Raw genomic sequence first — 18,478 nt, forward strand, 5'->3', positions numbered from 1 at the left:
GTGAACTGAAGGGTACTCTTTTTTTCCCCACCTTGATTTGATTAAAATATGATTATTCTTGGATAAAATAGTTAAAGTATAATACAATGAGGCAGCATTTTGAGTTTGCTTGAATATTGTCACTTTCCTACCACAAACAATTTTATTTGATAATAAATATACTAATAAAATTATAATTTAAAGTTAGGAACACATTAATTTACTAGTAAATGTAATACAATAATATATTGTTTTGTGAAATATAGCGTTCTACATAATAAATACTTTTCCTTCCTTACTTTTGTGTGATATTCCTAAATAAAAAACTGCTTAAAAAGCAAAAAATAAATAAAATAAAAAACACTTTTTTTAAAAAAAATCACAGTTTTTCATTGATAAAAACAAAAAACTTGAACTCAGCGTACAAAAATAAAATAAAAAATACTTTTCCGAACAATTTGGGCTTTGAATTTTAGTTAAATTGTAATTCATCCAATTCATAATTAATAATAATAATTATTATTATCTGATAGTTTGTGAAAAGTTTCGCTTGGACGCCCGCGTGAGGCGAACTGTTCGCTTACCGCTCCATCATAAAATAAGCTTCCACTGAGCATGCGCGAGGTGAAAGTGATTGGGTTCTTTAATTTATGTCACGCCGTTCGCTGGACGGGCCGAGCTCAGTGGGTTTTCCATCAACGGGGCGAAGCGGCGGCGAGCAGCGGTCGCCCAGGGTGATAAAATCAGCGCACCCTTTATTCTGTCGCATGTTTGGTGACGTCCAATAATCGACTGGCTGTGAAGTCTCCGGGGCCGAGGCCTAGAGACGCTCTTTTTTTTTTTTAGTAACGGACGACATTTAAATTTTTTTTGCTGTCGATGCCCAGCCAGATTTCGGTGCCCGTTTCGGACCGGGTGTGAACCGATGAAGCACTTTATTCCGTGATTGAAGCAGTTAACGGTCGGAGACGTTAGTCGGCTAGTTGAAGCTACTGCTAACTGCCAGCGAGGAAGTGAGGAACGAGAAAAAAAATAAAAAATGACATCTCGGAGGTAAGCAGGGCTGTCTGGAAAAACAATGTCTGCTGATTGTGTTAGCCGAGCTAGCTAACTTTAACTGAACTCAGCTGTTTCTGGGGTCTCTCGGTATGTCGGCGAGCGACTGTTGAAACTGACCGATAGCACAGAAGTAGCTCGCTGTGGACGGCTTCATTTAGCGCTGCACCGGCAACTTGAAGCCTGATCTGAAGAAGGATGTTGAGTAAACAACGATGTAACAGCGCTAACAAACCCACAGCGCTCATTTAGCTGTGGATAATAAACTGTAGTTAGCAGCAGGCAAAGTTTAAGTTAAGCTAACCTCAGACTTTAGCCACTAGAAAGCTACTGCTAACATAAAATCGTACTGGAGGTGTTTATTGTGCTTTTAGGTGACGTTTAACCCCCAAGATTTATGTTTTATTCAGCTAAGTTTCATTTACATCACATGCTATGTTCATAGATCATTGATTTGACTAAGAAAAACAAATGTATTGGATGTGTAGAGCAGACAGAAGTTATATTAGTGGCATTATACTATGGAAAACCAGGGTAGCTGGTGTGAAAGTAAATAAATGTTTTCATGAGCGGATGAAGCTGACAACACACAGACCTGGATGAGATACAGTTGGGATTAATAAATCAGCAATAGGGAGACTTTATAAATTGACAGACTTTAGCTAGTTTCCAGCTAATGCTAACATCAGAATCCTTCTGGAGGTGTTTGTTGTGCTCTGAGCTCATGCTTGACTCCCAGCGTTTGTGTTTAATCCAGGTGAGTTGTATTTGCATACCAACAAGAGACAGGCTGTGTAGATAGATTACTGATTAGACAAATAAAGAACGAGTTAAATGGAAAAATAAAAGACAAGTAATATGTTTAATATTATAGCTGTTGGATGTGCAGAGCAGACAGACGTTACATCTGAAGTAAAGTGTAAAATGTTGAAGGTTCATTTAGAATGAAGATCATGTATTAAAGATTCATTTTCAAGAAGCGTTCAGGTGTCACATAGACGACAGACAGACCTGGATGAAGATTTGGATCACAAATGTCAGGAGCCACGAACCGAACAAGCAAACTGTCTCTTTTAGTGTGGATCAATAAATTATCAATAGGTAAAGTTTAAGTTTAAGCTAAAGTAAGGTTTGATTACAGTGATTGCTAACAAAAAAAACAACAACACTACACCTACTGGAGCTCTTAGCTGATGTTTGACCCCAAACATTTACGTTCGGTCCAAGTCAGTTTCATTTACACGGCGACAAAAGACGAGCCACGTTCATAGATCCTGGAGCTGAATAAGAAAAACAGCTTTTAATGTGAAGAGAGGCCACATCAGTGGAATTATACTAGCGACAGTCAGGGTGGCAGTGTGGAGTAAATAAACTAAGCTATGTTTTCGAGAAACTGTCACAGAAAGTCCCAAAGAGACTTCTTATATGGATATAAAACATAATATTCACACGTTGTCCAGAGAGGAGGAGGCAGAGAAGACGGACATGGATGGGATTTGGTTGGAATTTAATAAATCAGCCATTGGTGAACTTTAATTTAGCTCATATCAGACTTTAGCCACTAATAAAACCAGATTACAGCTAATGCTAACGTCAGGATCCCACTGGATGTTAGAGCAAACTTTACATATAGACAAAAAAAAAACACTTGCATCCTTTTATAATCAACAAACCACATACTAATATTTTTTAAAAAAAGTAGAATTTACTCTTTACTTACTCCAACTTTTACATTTAAGTGTGTCCACCAAATTTTTTTTAACACGTCCATATCTAGACTTAGCGCCGAAACACATCGGACGTCTGGTTCAAGTTCACGTGCAGCCGCGGAGGCTTGAGCTGAACGAGCAGAGGTAGACCTGCACCAGCAAGACGGGAGAGTCGGATAGAGAGGAAGTGGAGAAATTACGAAGCACATCGTGCATTAATGCTGAAAGGGAAGTTTTGAAAATACTCGACGGTTATTAAAATTGCAAAAACCCTCCAAGCATGTTCCACCGTGAGCGAGCGTCTTCCTTGTCACAGGTTTGCATAGTGTTTGCATTTATCAAATATGGATTGTTAGAAAGGTGGAGTGTTATTATATTTGGATTAAACGCGACTTGGGGAACAACGCTAGACTCGGTTCTTGTCAGAATGAGTCTGGTAACTCAGTCAGAGCAATGGATGACCTGATGTGTGCTTCACCGCAAAGTCTTGATCAACTTTAACAAGAGATGGCCGCCGATCGGGTACTGATCTGATCTTAAATGTGCTAAAGTTCCTCGTTGTTTGGACGCAGCCTTTGCCTGAGCGTCCTGCGCTCCTCACTGATTCTAATCACGGTTTTGCGTCTCTTCTCTCAGGTGGTTTCACCCCAACATCACAGGCGTGGAGGCTGAAAACCTCCTGCTGACTCGTGGAGTGGATGGGAGCTTTTTAGCCAGGCCCAGTAAAAGTAACCCGGGAGACTTCACCCTCTCAGTACGGTAAGCAACGCGACGGCGGGATCGACGGTTTGGAGCCTCTAGCGTCCTGTAGCAATAAAAAAAAAATAAAAAATACAACCACATTAGCTCCGTGTGTGCCCCAGATAAAACTGGTGTCACTCCTTTTTATAAAATATTTATCTTGCGCAGTCGTTAGTGGGTGTTGGCCAGAAACCCAGCCTCACAAGTTTCAGATGAAACTGCCGCCGATGAGTGCAGGTGATAAAATATTCAGCGTTAAAGGCGTGAGGCCTGAATGCAGATGTTGTCTGAAGTTTGTTAACCATATAACCGTCTGATGAGTCATTTCAGCTCAGTCATTTACTGTTTACACATCGAGCTGCAGTGATGTTCACAGGGCGTGTTAACAAAACAATGACCTTCGTTTAATCGGACGTTAAAAGCATCTTCCCTTCTTTGCTTATCGGAGACGCCGCTTACTTAAAGCAGCCGATCGATACCTGTACGATAACAACGGATCAAATGATGATGTGTAATTTAAGAGGGGAACCGTCTGCAGCTTTATGTGGCTTTTTCTTTTATTTAGAATCAGGCAGGTGTGAAACTACCTCACAGGCAGACAAAGCCGCCGCCGCCGCTGGCCGGTCAACATCTAGCGGCGTTAAGAGCCAGATGGTCGAGTCGGGAGCCGGTGTCGAGCAGAGCAGAGCTAAAAGGAGAGTCAATATTAGACTTGCTTTTATCAGGTGCGCACAAACACGAGTCCAGATGAACGGTAATGGTGCTGGATGTGTGAGGAGGTAATTAAATCAGCTTCAGCTTCTGCTCCATCTCAAGCACGTTGACTGAAAACCAGCATCAGTCAAAGGAGGAGGAGGACCGGGCGTTTGTGGTTTTATCTCCGAGCCGTCGAGTCATAAATTTTCACGGTGAAGTATCATTAACTCAGCTGATGTAGCCCGTGTTATTTCTGTCTCATATTTGAGCTGTACGCTCTCTCATCTTGCACCATATTTACTTCCTATGGAAACAAAACAAGTCCTTGCTGGTTCAAACCGGCACGTCTGACTCTTTTTTTTTTTTTTTTTTTTTTTTTTTTTTGTGCTGCCAGTAACTGTAAGTCACTGACTGTTACATGTGTCTGAGCTTCAGAGCTGCCACAAGTTCTCCTTTTTCTATTTTCTGAGATCGTGGTGGTCACCTACCGCCACTCAGCAGTTCACACTGTTTTCCTCAACGTCTACTTTTACCAGCGTTTAGTCTTTCGCAGTTTTTTTTTTTTTTTGGTCTCAGCCCGTGCACGTAGAGCTTACATGCTGCTGGTGGTGCATGTGACACAGTTTGTTAATTTAAATAAATGTAGGATACACAACACGGCTGCAGCCTGTGATTGGCCCAACAGATGGAGCAGAATCAGTTCCCAGCGGAGAGACTCCAGAACAGCTAAGACTTGTAGGCGAGGACGTTGCTAATTATTATTTTTTAATCGTCTCTATTGTTAGTTTGGTATATAATAAACCATAAAAATGAAAAGGTTTCCTGAAACCAGTGACGTTGCCAGGTTGCTTGCTCTATCCCAGAGATATTCTGTTTAAACTAGGCCTGTCACAGTTAACACCACTAGTTTATGAAAGAATGCACGGCCTGTTATTATGACCTCAGTCTGACTGTAGTTTGGGAAATCTGGAAGTGATCAAAGCAGCGGTGACACTGTGGAAAGCAAGAGCAGTCTGTGTGGTTGTAGAAGCTGATGTTAGCCAGAGGAGGGCAGTGATACGCCCGGTAGAGTCAGAACGGCCAGAAACGGATAAAGAACAGTGACAGATCACTGGGTTTCTGTTATATATCTGAGGACAGCCCTGGTTTAAACATCAAACTAACTGTTTTCACTCTAACTCCATCTTTCCCTATAACAAAGAGAATATGGGTGGAAAGTATTTCTGGGTTGATGAATCGATTTTCTGTCATTTATAATTCAGTTATTATGTTAGACCTGCTGTTTGAGGATATTTTTCCTCTCATCAATCATCGTTTTCACCCTGGATCGCTGCAGAGATAGAACCTGAGTTTACCCGACGCTTTGACCAGATTAAGACAAACCAGAGAACGTTTTACAGATTGTCACCTTGGCAGCTTTTCTCTGAACGCTCGTTTCGTTCTTCTCTGCAGGCGAAATGGAGCCGTCACCCACATTAAGATCCAAAACACGGGCGACTACTACGACCTCTACGGCGGGGAGAAGTTTGCCACTCTTGCTGAGCTGGTGCAGTACTACATGGAGCATCACGGGCAACTGAAAGAGAAAAACGGAGACGTCATTGAGCTCAAGTATCCGCTCAACTGTGCCGACCCCACTTCAGAGAGGTGAGCGCTGACGTAGAAGTTAAAACTATTTAAGTTTCTGCTATTATATATATATATATAACTGTAGTCTAATTCATAAGTTGTTAATAACCTTATTCCAGCTGAATCAGGGAAGCCAGTTTGTTTGACCGTTTGTTTCGTATGTTGCTGGCAGATGGTTCCACGGACACCTGTCGGGCAGAGAGGCCGAGAAGCTGCTGACGGAGAAAGGCAAGAACGGCAGCTTCCTGGTGAGAGAGAGCCAGAGCCACCCGGGGGACTTTGTCCTGTCGGTCCGGACCGGAGACGACAAGACGGACACCAGCAGCGACAGCAAACCCAAAGTCACTCACGTCATGATCCGCTGCCAGGTAAAAGCCTCGGATGTTACCTCTGTTGTCGCGTCCAGAATCAGTTTGATGATTTGATGTTATCTGTCTGTTCCGTGTTCAACAAGCGAATACAGCTGTTGTTTCCTTGTGAGGGAACCTAGGAGGTTTTTGTTCAGTCTAAACATGACTCTTCATGCTTTGATTTCCTCAGAAGTTCCTAAACCGTCGTCATCTCACGTTTTTATGAATCAATATCAGATCTTTCAAATAAATATTATAGTTTATTGGAGAATCTTATCCAGCGTGAACGAGGGCAGCTTCAGTCGGTATATTTTTGCATTTCAATTTACAGATTTATGTTCCAATAAGAGGTAAAAGACTATATAATTTAACTTCCTGATACCTGAGCTTTTGTTTGGTATACATTTTTAATTTTATTCTTAAAAGTTATTTGGGATAGGTAGGACCGAAGAAGAAAAAAAAAAGATTTCACCATATAATAGAATAAAATCTCCAATGTGTAACAAATTATAAAACTATTTATTTCAATACCTGAACATAACTGTGCAAAGACAAAATTGCAAACAATGAATGAAATCCCAATGTCCTCAAACGAGTACATGCTAATTAGTGACGTTGTAGCTCGTTACTATTGATAGAATTTGTTAAATTTGCTTGTCGTATCAAACTAGAGAAGTTAATAAGCGTAAATAAACAAGTTTACGTCGTAAAATCTGATGAGGTTTTGTACTTTGTCCACTTTTGTCCCGTGATTGATCGTAGAATGAATCCACTGAAATGCCCGTTATCATGTTTTTACACTGATTAGTGTGTTGACTCTTTGCTACCACTAGATGGCAGACTGAACTGAAGTGTCTAGTCATGAGGACAACAAGTCTAAATGAAGCAGGATGTAGAATGAGCCGCCACAAACCTAAAACATAATGTCCCCGTATGAGGACGCAGGGTCCCAGAACAAATATAGCCTGGCTTTCCTCTGGACTGACATAAAAATATATTGTTATAAATCAAAAGAGTTAAATATGCACAGAACACCAAGTTTGAAGATAAATTAGATGACACAGAAGCCATAAAAATAAATTCCAGTAATAGTAGAAACCAAAACCAGTCGTCTTCTAGTCTCAGAGCTGCAGAGTCTCCCTCTCTGTCCTGAGTCTCTCTCCATCTGTCCTGACTGCTCTGTTGTATTTGTGTCTGATGTTCCCGTGTCTTCTCACTCAGCATGACCTGAAGTACGACGTCGGTGGAGGGGAGAAGTTCGACTCCCTCACAGACCTGGTAGAGCACTACAAAAAGAACCCCATGGTGGAAACTCTGGGCACCGTCCTTCAGCTCAAACAGGTTCGTCCCGTCTCTGTTGTCCCCGAATGTTTCTGTCTCCTATCAAACCAGAGCGACGTTTACCTGACCGTGACCCCTCTCTCTCTCTCTCTCCCTCTCTCTCTCTCTCTCCTCCACAGCCCCTCAACACTACTCGTATTAACGCAGCAGAGATTGAAAGTCGAGTCAGGGAGCTGAGCAAACTAGCGGAGGCCACAGACAAGGTCAAGCAGGGCTTCTGGGAAGAATTTGAGGTGAGTGGCTCCGTCTGTTTATGTGATCTTTTAACGGCTAATACATCAAATAACAACTGATAATGGTTTATATGTCGTATGAATCACACATTTATCTGAGTAGGTCCTTGTCTTCTCCTAGAGTTGGTCTCCTGTAGCTTCCTAAAGTCTGTCCTTGTCTTCCTTGTCTTCTCATAGAGTTGGTCTCCTGTAGCTTCCTAAAGTCTGTCCTTGTCTTCCTTGTCTTCTCCTAGAGTTGGTCTCCTGTAGCTTCCTAAAGTCTGTCCTTGTCTTCCTTGTCTTCTCCTAGAGTTGGTCTCCTGTGTCTTCCTAAAGTCTGTCCTTGTCTTCCTTGTCTTCTCCTAGAGTTGGTCTCCTGTAGCTTCCTAAAGTCTGTCCTTGTCTTCCTTGTCTTCTCCTAGAGTTGGTCTCCTGTAGCTTCCTAAAGTCTGTCCTTGTCTTCCTTGTCTTCTCCTAGAGTTGGTCTCCTGTAGCGTCCTAAAGTCTGTCCTTGTCTTCCTTGTCTTCTCCTAGAGTTGGTCTCCTGTAGCGTCCTAAAGTCTGTCCTTGTCTTCCTTGTCTTCTCCTAGAGTTGGTCTCCTGTAGCTTCCTAAAGTCTGTCCTTGTCTTCCTTGTCTTCTCCTAGAGTTGGTCTCCTGTAGCTTCCTAAAGTCTGTCCTTGTCTTCCTTGTCTTCTCCTAGAGTTGGACTTTTTGATGCTATGGGGACGTAGTTTTCTGTTTACTGTAGTCCTAAAACAAATAACTACAATAGATCAGTCTTGGCTGAAGTCTGATTCGATCAGGACGTCCCTAGAATCATTAAAGATGTTCTTGGTTGCTGACATGTGTCTCTCCTCCTCTTTTTTTTCTGTCCAGACCTTACAGCAACAAGAGTGCAAGCTGCTCTACAGTCGTAAAGAAGGCCAGAGACAGGAGAACAAAAACAAGAACAGATACAAAAACATTCTGCCCTGTAAGGAACCCTGGCTGCTCTTCCACCAGAACAACCTCAGAGTTCAGGCTTCACACTAAACTAACTAACTAACACTCCTGTTTGTGTTTACAGTCGACCACTCGCGTGTGGTGCTCAACGATGGCGACCCAAATGAGCAGGGCTCTGACTACATCAACGCCAATATCATCATGGTAGTATCTGCTGTCATGGTAAACTCACTTCATCCTCAGGGGACACACTCGCACCGTTCATATCTGTACATGATAATATGAAGCGTTCACTCTGCGGCTGAGGACGAGGACTCACCTGACGTGTATTTGTATATTTGTGTACGTGCAGCCGGAGCTGGACTTAAAGTGCAACAGCACCAAGGTGAAGAAGAGCTACATCGCCACTCAGGGCTGTCTGCAGAACACCATCAGTGACTTCTGGAGGATGGTGTTTCAGGAGAACTCTAGAGTCATCGTCATGACCACGAAGGAGGTGGAGAGAGGGAAGGTAAGAGCGGTGTCCAATCAGGAAGAGGGAAGCAGCGGTGTGCCCAGTAAATGAATCAAACAGAACTGCACAGAGTGAAGGTAACTGGGCACATATACACCTATCAGCCACAACATTATGACCAGGAGGAGAAGTGATTCACATTTAAACCGTCTTGTGACAGTTCAGTGTTCTGCTGGGAAACTTGTGGACCTGGCATTCATTGGTGTGGATGTTACTTAGACATGTAGCACCCACCTAGACCAGACCAGGCACCCCCACCCCATAGCAATGACACTCCTTGATGGCAGCAGCCATCCCCAGCAGGATGCAGCCTGACACAGACACACACACAAAAACACTTTAGGAACAACTAAAAAAAAACATGAAGAACAGCACAAGGTGTTGACCTGGCCTCCAAATTCACTAGATCCCAAACTGATCAAGTATCTGTGGGATGATCCACAGAGGCCCCTCCCCTCAAAGCCCCCCCCCCCCCCCCCCCCCACACTAACAACAGGACACCCTCAGAAGGCCCATGTCCATTCTCTGATGAGTCACAACTGTTTTGGAAGGTGGTCATAATGTTATGCCTGATCGGTGTATGTCCCTGTACTACATGCAGTGACAACAATGTTGAATCTAATCTGATCCAATTGTGTCTTAACAGAGTAAATGTGTGAAGTACTGGCCGGACGTGTCGGCTCTGAAGGAGTACGGCGCCATGCGCGTTCGCAACGTCAAAGAGACGACTGCACACGACTACACCTTAAGAGAACTGAAACTGTCCAAAGTCGGACAGGTACGTTGTGTTTGGGTGTCTGTAAGGTGCTGTGGAAGAGTAAGGGTGCTCCGATCAATCAGCCGCTGATCACTGTTCCACTTAAATCCACTTAAAGTTTGATCGTCACCTTAGACTGCAGGGCTTATGACCTATACTACAGCCAGCCACCAGGGGGAGCTCCACACTCATTTATTCTGAGCACATTTTATTTTTATTTTCTATTTTATAAATTATAAAAGATATTAGTTTATTACATTTGTTCTCCTTTTATGTGTTTTTCTATCAACTATCCAGGTTTAGTATTCTTAAGTACTAAGTGGCTTCAGATATCGGCCATCTGTGATCGGCTACAAAAATGTTGAAAGTAACATCAGGAAGCTTTGAAAAAATAATAGAGTTAATTGTTTTTTAAATTTACACTAAGACAGAAACATCCATAATAAATGTGATTGCCTTGTGCTGTAACCGACTACATTTTAAACTCCAGAGCAACACTGAACGCACAGTTTGGCAGTACCACTTCAAGGCCTGGCCCGACCACGGCGTCCCCACCGACCCCGGCGGCGTGCTCGACTTCTTGGAGGAGGTCAACCTGAAACAGGAGAGCATACTGGACGCTGGGCCTATAGCGGTACACTGCAGGTAGGCACTCAAACACTCACTGGAAACTGCTTAATAATGTGTTTAATCAGCTCTGAGGTAACGGTGATGACGTCTCGTGTGTGTTTCAGTGCAGGGATCGGGAGAACAGGAACGTTTATAGTGATCGACATCCTGATAGATGTGATCAGAGAAAAAGGTGAGTGACTTCCCCAACTTGTGTTTAGAGTTGGAGTTTGATGCGACGCCTGAACCGGGTCTGTACATTTTCACATTTTGCCGCTGCAGGGGTGGACTGTGACATCGATGTGCCGAAGACCATCCAGATGGTTCGTGCCCAGCGCTCAGGGATGGTGCAGACTGAAGCGCAGTACAGGTTCATCTACATGGCTGTGCAGCACTACATAGAAACTCTACAGAGGCGCATAGAGGAGGAGCAGGTGTGCAGCAGGCGACGACTCACACTTCTAAAGTTTTACAGGCACACGTCTCTAAGCTTCCTCTGCTTTCTCCTCTGCAGAAAAGTAAGATTAAAGGGCGCGAGTATACCAACATTAAGTACTCGTTGTCTGACCTGTCTGGGGGGGAGCAGAGCCCTTTGCCTCCTTGCACTCCTATTCCAACTCCCGTCTGCACAGAGTAAGTGGCGCTGAGAGCATTTGAATCATTAAAATCTTGTTTGGTCAGTAGTTTCTGAATGATTTGTGTGTTTGTTGTCAGGATGAGGGATGACAGCTCCAGAGTTTATGAGAACGTGGGACTGATGCAGCAGCAGAAGAGCTTCAGATGAGACTCACTCTTGACCCCGATGCTCTATCAGTTCCAGGTAACCGCAGAAAAAAAAACAATAATATTCAGTAAATTCTCATTTAGATGATAAATAACAACAAACACAAGCAAATAGTTGTGAAAGGGAGACATCAAGAGAACAGCTTCTATTGAGTAAAGGCGTACGTTAATTCAAACTAATCCCTCCCAACAACTGGATGCAGATAATCTGGTAATATGAGGCGTTCACAGATCTTCTTACAGACTCATCACTAGATATTCTGGATTTTAAAAACATGAAATGAGTCGACAAGAAGACAGAGCTACGCTAAACGTTAGCTAGCATGCTACTGTTGACAAACATTAGAGCAGACACCCAAATAATTTCTGCCTGCAAAACAATTACAAAGCTGGATTTGGTGTCTATATTGTGGTTGGCAAACCAGTTTACCAGGTGCATTACTGCCACCTACTGGACTGGAGTGTGGACCAGTAGATTAATAAAAAAGTTTCTGCACCACAGTTTTGTTTTCCATCTCTTTCAACATGAGAGGGTGCATTGAAAGCTCCCTGCTCTGCCTGGAAAATATAAATAATATCTTGTAGTGTGTGCACGTCTGAGATTATCTGTGAAGTTAAGATTATCCTGTAGTTTGAGCCCGAGTGAACAGGACAGGGTTTGCTTTTAGAAACACAAATATTGCCCGACTCTTCTGTGTTCCTTTAACATCCTTCAGCTCATTTTTGTGATTTTGTGATTCTCGACTTGTCTTACAAAAAAACTTTAAATCCAAGCTACATTGCTTCTACACAAGACACACAAAAAACAAAATCAGCTGTTATAATTTTAAGCCATCTGTAGCGGTGTGTCCAAAATAAACCGGTTTTAACTCTGACTGATCATTCACCAGCTTTATTTTTTTTTTTTGTTTTGTCCCTTCCAGGATCTCGATACCTGACAGTTTTTTCGCCAGCCACACCTTGACGCCTGAGACTTGACCGTAACGACATGGATCAATGGGAAAATAACAAAACGCAAACACACACGAAAAGAAAAACCACAAAAAAACACAAACAAACAAAAAAAAAAAAAACGTGCGAGAGAGACCAGACACCTGGCTCGTCCACCTCTCCTCTCGCTCGCTCTACTCGAACGTTTTCCCTCCGGTTGAATTCTAAACCACTGTGATTGTCAAGAAGAGCCTTTTTTGCGCTGAATCCCCTTAACGAAACCGCAGTTTGGGTTTTTTAAGCCTTTGTAAATCTCACCCCTCCCCTCCCCCGACGAGGGCTGCCTACAGTGAGCACACTCCTCAAGACGGGGGAGGGGGGAGGAAAAATAACCACCTAGCTAACCTTTTGCTCATGTCTCATTTTTCTATTTCTTTTTTTGTTTTATTAACCAAAGGAAAGTGATTGTTTCTAGATGGATAAAGGCCTGTGCCAAACACCCCCACTAAGTGATTTTTAACCACACTTAAAAAGTTAGAAGACCTTATTTCTGCACAAACGTTTGGCTCAGATTTCCAGAGATTATTTACTGACTGACTGACTTTGAAAAGCTCTTTTCTTCTTCTTCTTCTTCTTCTTCTTCTTGTCTAGTTCTCATGGATTTAACATGTTGTTGTCATTGGGATTCACAGCGTCTGTTAGCCGACCATTCCTGAGCTCACGCCGAAGGTCCTTAATGCTGCGCCCTTTTCTTTAGCGGCATAACCGTTTTTTTTTTCAGTCGAGCCTTCGTTCGCCTGGTGGATTAAAGAATAATCTAATCTGGGGTTTAGAGGCGAGTTTAGAGTGGCCTGCACTTCTATGTCAAGACTTCAGGGGAGTTTGTCGTTCATCTCGCCACAGACGCTGCCAAAACAAAACAAAAGCATTATTTTTTACTTTTACTGCATATTTTGTTTCGTTCTTCTTATTTTTAAAGACAATTGCCTTTTGTGTACCATTGCCTATTTTGAGCACCACATGTACTTAAGTTTCAGAGTCACTTTTTTTTAAGAAGCAATCACACTTGTCTCAGCTTTGGCGGCGTTGGGTAGTCATTGTTGTGGTTGTAGTCGGCTGGACTCGGTGGTTTTAAACTCAAACACAACACAGGTTTATAAGAGACTATTCTTCTCTGTTTAAAGGAAGAGTTTGACATTATTGACTTTATTTTATTATTTTTTTTTTGCTGCCAGGGTTTGTGTAGATAAAACGATGATCGTCACTCTCGTATCTGGACTAAATATGAAGCTACAGATGATGAGATGAATCTAGCACAGACGGGCGACTTCTTTCAAACTGAACAAATCTCGCTTTTAATGTTGGTTCCAGGAGTCTGCAGCCATGCTAGCTGCTCTATCAGGCCGTGTTTGTGCTAACGCTAACACCAGGAAGTGGCTGAAAATAGCTGTTGTTTAGCTTAGCTGCTGCTAATTGACACAACATGCAGAATGAAGTGAGGCTGGTGGAGCTATCGGTAATTCAGACCAACCTTTCTGACCTGATGATGGTGCTGGATGGAAAGTTTTAAAGCATTATTTTAAAGCATTAATGATGTGGTTAGAGTTTATCCTCAGGGGAACATGACAGTCCATCCAGTAGCTGTTGAGGTATTTCAGTCTGGACCAAAGCGGCGAACGACGTTGCAGTCCACAGAGAGATGGCTGAAGGCTTTAAGCGTGAACTATTTCATGTTCAAGCCTTATGCTAAGCTACGCTAATCAGCAGCTTTAAGGGACAGGTATGAGAGTGGAATCAGGCTTCTTACTTTATCGATTAAAATGTCAAACTGTTCCTTTATCGTCTTCACAATCAGCTGCAATATTTCTGGAAGCATTACAAACGCGTGGCCTGAGTTTTTCTGTCGAGCATCCCTCCTGCGCCTTGACGAACTGCAGCCTTTCTGCGACTGAACTTTAAATGTTAACCGCGCTGACTCGGAAGAAGCGGCTCTCCTCTTTGCCTTGCGGGACAGTCCTCAAGAACCACTGATCCACGATTGAACGGCTTCTTTCTGCGACAGTTTTTAAAGTAAAACAAGTACATAAATCATGAAATCAGTGTTTTCGGGAGCTGCTTCCTCTCACTGGAGGACTCTGCTTCACGCCCGGCTGCTGCTTCACAGCAAGTGTTCTTCGATTCGTCTCCTCCCCGGGTGATCGCCATCCTCTGACTGAGATCCTCTGTAGCGTGTCGTACTGTATGCAGTTTTACCGTCGAGCGGATGACCTTGTACCCGTCTTAATGTTTCGTGGAGTGCTTGCTCGTGGTGTTTTGTCGTGTCCTGTGACGTGTGCAGGGATGCTGCTAACAGCCATACCTTCTCAGATACTTTCCTGTTTATTATTATTTTTTTTAATTTTAATGTTTCTCCTCCCAGATGATGATGATGATGATGATGATAAAAAAAACGCTTTCCATTTATCATGTAAGCAATTTAGATGCATAGACGTGCCTTCTATGCATTTGTGTATTAGATTAGCTACTAAAAAATAATAAAAATAAAAAACAGTGCTCTTTAGTTTCACCCGCCATTCAAGAACCTGTAACACGTAAATGTGAATTCTTTCATCCTGAACAAAAACAAAATAACAACAACAAAAAAAACGGTGATCGCAATGCAAACAAACTATATTTTTTAACATGTATATTGTACATGAGTTCCAGGTAGAGGAGAATGTACTTACTAAAAACATATCTACTTGCCAATAAAATATACTGTATGTATATTCCTACAGCTTTCTCTCTGTTGACGCAGGGAGGGACCTCTCACAAAAAAGCTTCAGAGGTTTTATTGTATGACTTTCAATGCAGTTAACCATGTTAACATCCTCAGTAACAATAAATGGCTAGCTCATGCCTCATTAAGTCACTGTCTGGTTTTCTTTGGCCGCGCTCGTGTACGGGACAGAAAGATTTTATTGGATCTAAAAGCAACTTAAAAAGGAAACTGAACCCTCTCCTGATTTCCTTCCTTTCTTTCGTTTGTTGTTTTTTGTTGTAACTACATTAAACCTCACATGGAGACCTTTAGCCACTGAATAGGAATCACTATTAGTTTATCCTAATCCTGTTTTCCTCATTGGACAAAGGCTCAGTGAAGCTGACAGGAGCCTGGTGCTTAATGAGGATAACAACATTTAGGACAAAGAAAGAGACAAAGAGCAGCTTCCTATTTGTTGTTAAATTCTTCTCATGGGGTCTGTTCTTGTGTCCCCACCTGACCTGAAATCCTTCTCAGTGTTGACTTCATTATAGTTTCATTTCCAAATTTAACGTATGTGTCACATACTGTGGTTTCTGTTTGTCTAAGTTGTTACCACAGACGACTGCTGGCAGCTTCTGAGCTGTTGAATCCAGATAATATTAGCTCTTAAAGTTTCCCCATGATTAATGACTGACTGCTGCCACCAAGAGTTATGAACTTTTACACATACAGTGCCGCTTAGAAGTATTTGGTATTTGCATCCTTCAGAATATTCCACATTGATGCTTAAAAATTACTCAAAACATCAGCAGATTTTCTCACAAGTCCTGAAAGTAGACAAAGAGAATGCAATCACACCATAAAACGGAAAAATTTGTGTGTTCATCAACTAAATGTTTCTGGTAACTGCTGATCAGTCGTCTACAGCAGCTTGGAGGAATTTTAGCCCATTCCTCAGAACAGAACCACTTCAGTTCTGAGATGTTGGTGGGTTTCCTCACATCAACTGCTTGCTTCAGGTCCTTCCACAACATTTCTATTGGATTAAGGTCAGGACTTTGACTTGGCCGTTCCTAAACATTCATCTTGTTCTTCTTTAACCGTTCTTTTGTAGAACCACTTGTGTTCTTGGGCTCATTGTTCTCTTCAGACATACTAAAGCATGTCTAAACAAAGTCTAAATCCCAATAAGTGGGCTCGTCCGGGATTTGAACCCGGGACCTCTCGCACCCTAAGCGAGAATCATACCCCTAGACCAACGAGCCATGTATGTCATGTCAGAAGATGCTGTTCCAGAGTCTGGTCTTTCTATTCTTGAGGTTCATCAATGGTTCACAGCCTGTGATAAACCCTCTGTATTTGCTCTTGTGACGTCTTTTGTTCATGGTAGACTTGGATACTGATGTTCCTACCTCCCATAGAGAGTTCTTCACTTGTCTGAGATCATTCACCAGTAGTCTCCTGTAGAAAAGCAGCTTCCAAATTGAAATACGACCCTTTAAAACATCTGCAGACCCTGTTACCTGCTAAACTCATGAACAACATCCAGCGTTTTATTTTTGTGCATAAAAATGATTCAAATCATCAGCGGATTTTCACACATCCTTAAAGTAAATAAAGAGAACCCAGTCAGACTAATGATACAGAAATATTGCAAAAGTCTTTGACCTCCTTGTGCATCAATAACATCTACTAAATGTTTCTGGTACCTGCTGATCAATGGTCTACAGCAGCTTGGAGGAATTTTAGTCCATTCCTCAGAACAGAACCACTTCAGTTCTGAGATGTTGGTGGGTTTCCTCACATCAACTGCTTGCTTCAGGTCCTTCCACAACATTTCTATTGGATTAAGGTCAGGACTTTGACTTGGCCGTTCCTAAACATTCATCTTGTTCTTCTTTAATCGTTCTTTTGTAGAACCACTTGTGTTCTTGGTTCTCGTTGTCTTGCTGCATGACCCAGTTTCTCTTCACATTCAGCTCATGGACAGATGTCCTGACATTTTCTTTTAGAGTTCACTGGTAGAATTCAGAATTCATTGGTCCATCAATGATGACAAGCCGTCCTGGTCCAGATGCAGCAGAACAGGCCCAAAGCAGGACATTAGCACCCCCATGTTTGATGGAGGGATGAGGTTCTGATGCTGGAATGATGCAGTGTTGTTTCATCTCATTTAAACCAAACTATTCTACTTTGGTCTCATCTGTCCATATCAGAGCGTTAAATGTGTAGATAATGATCAGAAACCCAATCATTGTTCATATTCAGGGAATAAATATCCTGTCAGGACATTTGCATCAAAAATAGAATCACTTTTCAACTGAATTTCGTGATGATCATTTTTTTGTTTCGTTTTATTTTATATGTCATTTATTTATTTCCAGATATTTCTCTCAACCTTTAAATATCTAACAATGGTCTGTTAGGTTGTGAAAACAATGAATTCCTCTTGAATCATACGTTCTGCTGCCCCCAAGTGGCCAAGAAAAATGTGTAACTGCAGCTTTAATGTTTTTCTGAGTGTCTCTCTTTCCTTATGAATCCCTCTGACCCATACTTCCCCTTCTCTGATCTTTCTTTCTGGGTCAGTCCACGTACAGTAACTCCCAGCGTCGGAGGGCGACACACAAACTCCTCCGGGAGAGTTTGATTTTCGCCGCAGGACAACCTCTCAGACGACGACCGCTCACTCTCAGCACTCAAAAAAAAAAACACACTCCACTAGGGGTGATTCATGTTGACAGGCTATGACATCCCTGCAGTAAAGAGAACAGACAAACACACACCCTGCTAGGGATTCAGGCCAATACAGTGAACAAGCAGCACTGGTACGGTCTCTCTGAGGGACTTCTTACCCAGGGTTATTAATGACATTACTGAGGAGAGACAGTCGTATGTATGAATGCAGGGTAGACACACACACAGTCTACATGTCGTTGACCTTAAGCTCTCAGCGTGCCCGGTAATGAATTTGGCATTTATCCGTCATTTGACATTAGAACCGTGCCTCCGTGCTTTTTAAATCTTCTGCTCTACTTTCCTAAAATTTGATCTTTGGCTTTAGGGCACCCGAGTGGCTGACACACTGCCTCAGATTTTGTTGTTTGATAAAGAAATGTTTTCTACTTCCCAAGATAAAGGAACTATTTAAAACTCTTTTCTTCCTCGTTTCAACTCCCGAGATAAATATCTTTAGCGTCTAAATGCTCCAGTATGTTCACCAGTTAGTCTGTAACTGTGTCTGTCAGGAAGTGTACAGCTGCAGAGTGTCTTATGGTTCAGGCATTATCCCTCAAATAAGATTTAGCCACTGACAGGATCACAGTGCAAACTAACGAAGGGAGCATCCCAGACAACAAGCTCCAATATGGCCCCGTTCAGACCTGAGTGATGTGATCACAAGTGTCCAGCTTTAAGTCCAGGTGTGAACACTGATCTGGTCTCTAGAGTGCAGGTGTGAACACTGATCTGGTCTCTAGAGT

The 18,478-nt window shown here is 42.4% G+C and overlaps 1 protein-coding gene across 1 annotated transcript; it reads left to right on the forward strand.

Moving 5' to 3' along the window:
• Nucleotides 1–589: 589 nt before the first annotated feature.
• On the forward strand, nucleotides 590–15,148 carry ptpn11a (protein tyrosine phosphatase non-receptor type 11a). The gene is made up of 16 exons (XM_084572623.1): nucleotides 590–1,032; nucleotides 3,381–3,503; nucleotides 5,634–5,828; nucleotides 5,983–6,178; nucleotides 7,382–7,501; nucleotides 7,621–7,734; nucleotides 8,592–8,688; nucleotides 8,782–8,879; nucleotides 9,010–9,168; nucleotides 9,818–9,949; nucleotides 10,419–10,573; nucleotides 10,663–10,730; nucleotides 10,820–10,971; nucleotides 11,052–11,170; nucleotides 11,252–11,357; nucleotides 12,244–15,148. Exons 1-15 carry the CDS (start codon nucleotides 1,019–1,021, stop codon nucleotides 11,319–11,321), a joined length of 1,812 nt encoding a protein of 603 aa, XP_084428749.1. The 5' UTR covers nucleotides 590–1,018; the 3' UTR covers nucleotides 11,322–11,357; nucleotides 12,244–15,148.
• The last annotated feature ends 3,330 nt before the right edge of the window (nucleotides 15,149–18,478 follow it).

The sequence above is a fragment of the Chelon labrosus genome (genome assembly GCF_963514085.1).
Source record: "Chelon labrosus genome assembly, chromosome: 22".
Lineage (NCBI taxonomy): Eukaryota > Metazoa > Chordata > Actinopteri > Mugiliformes > Mugilidae > Chelon > Chelon labrosus.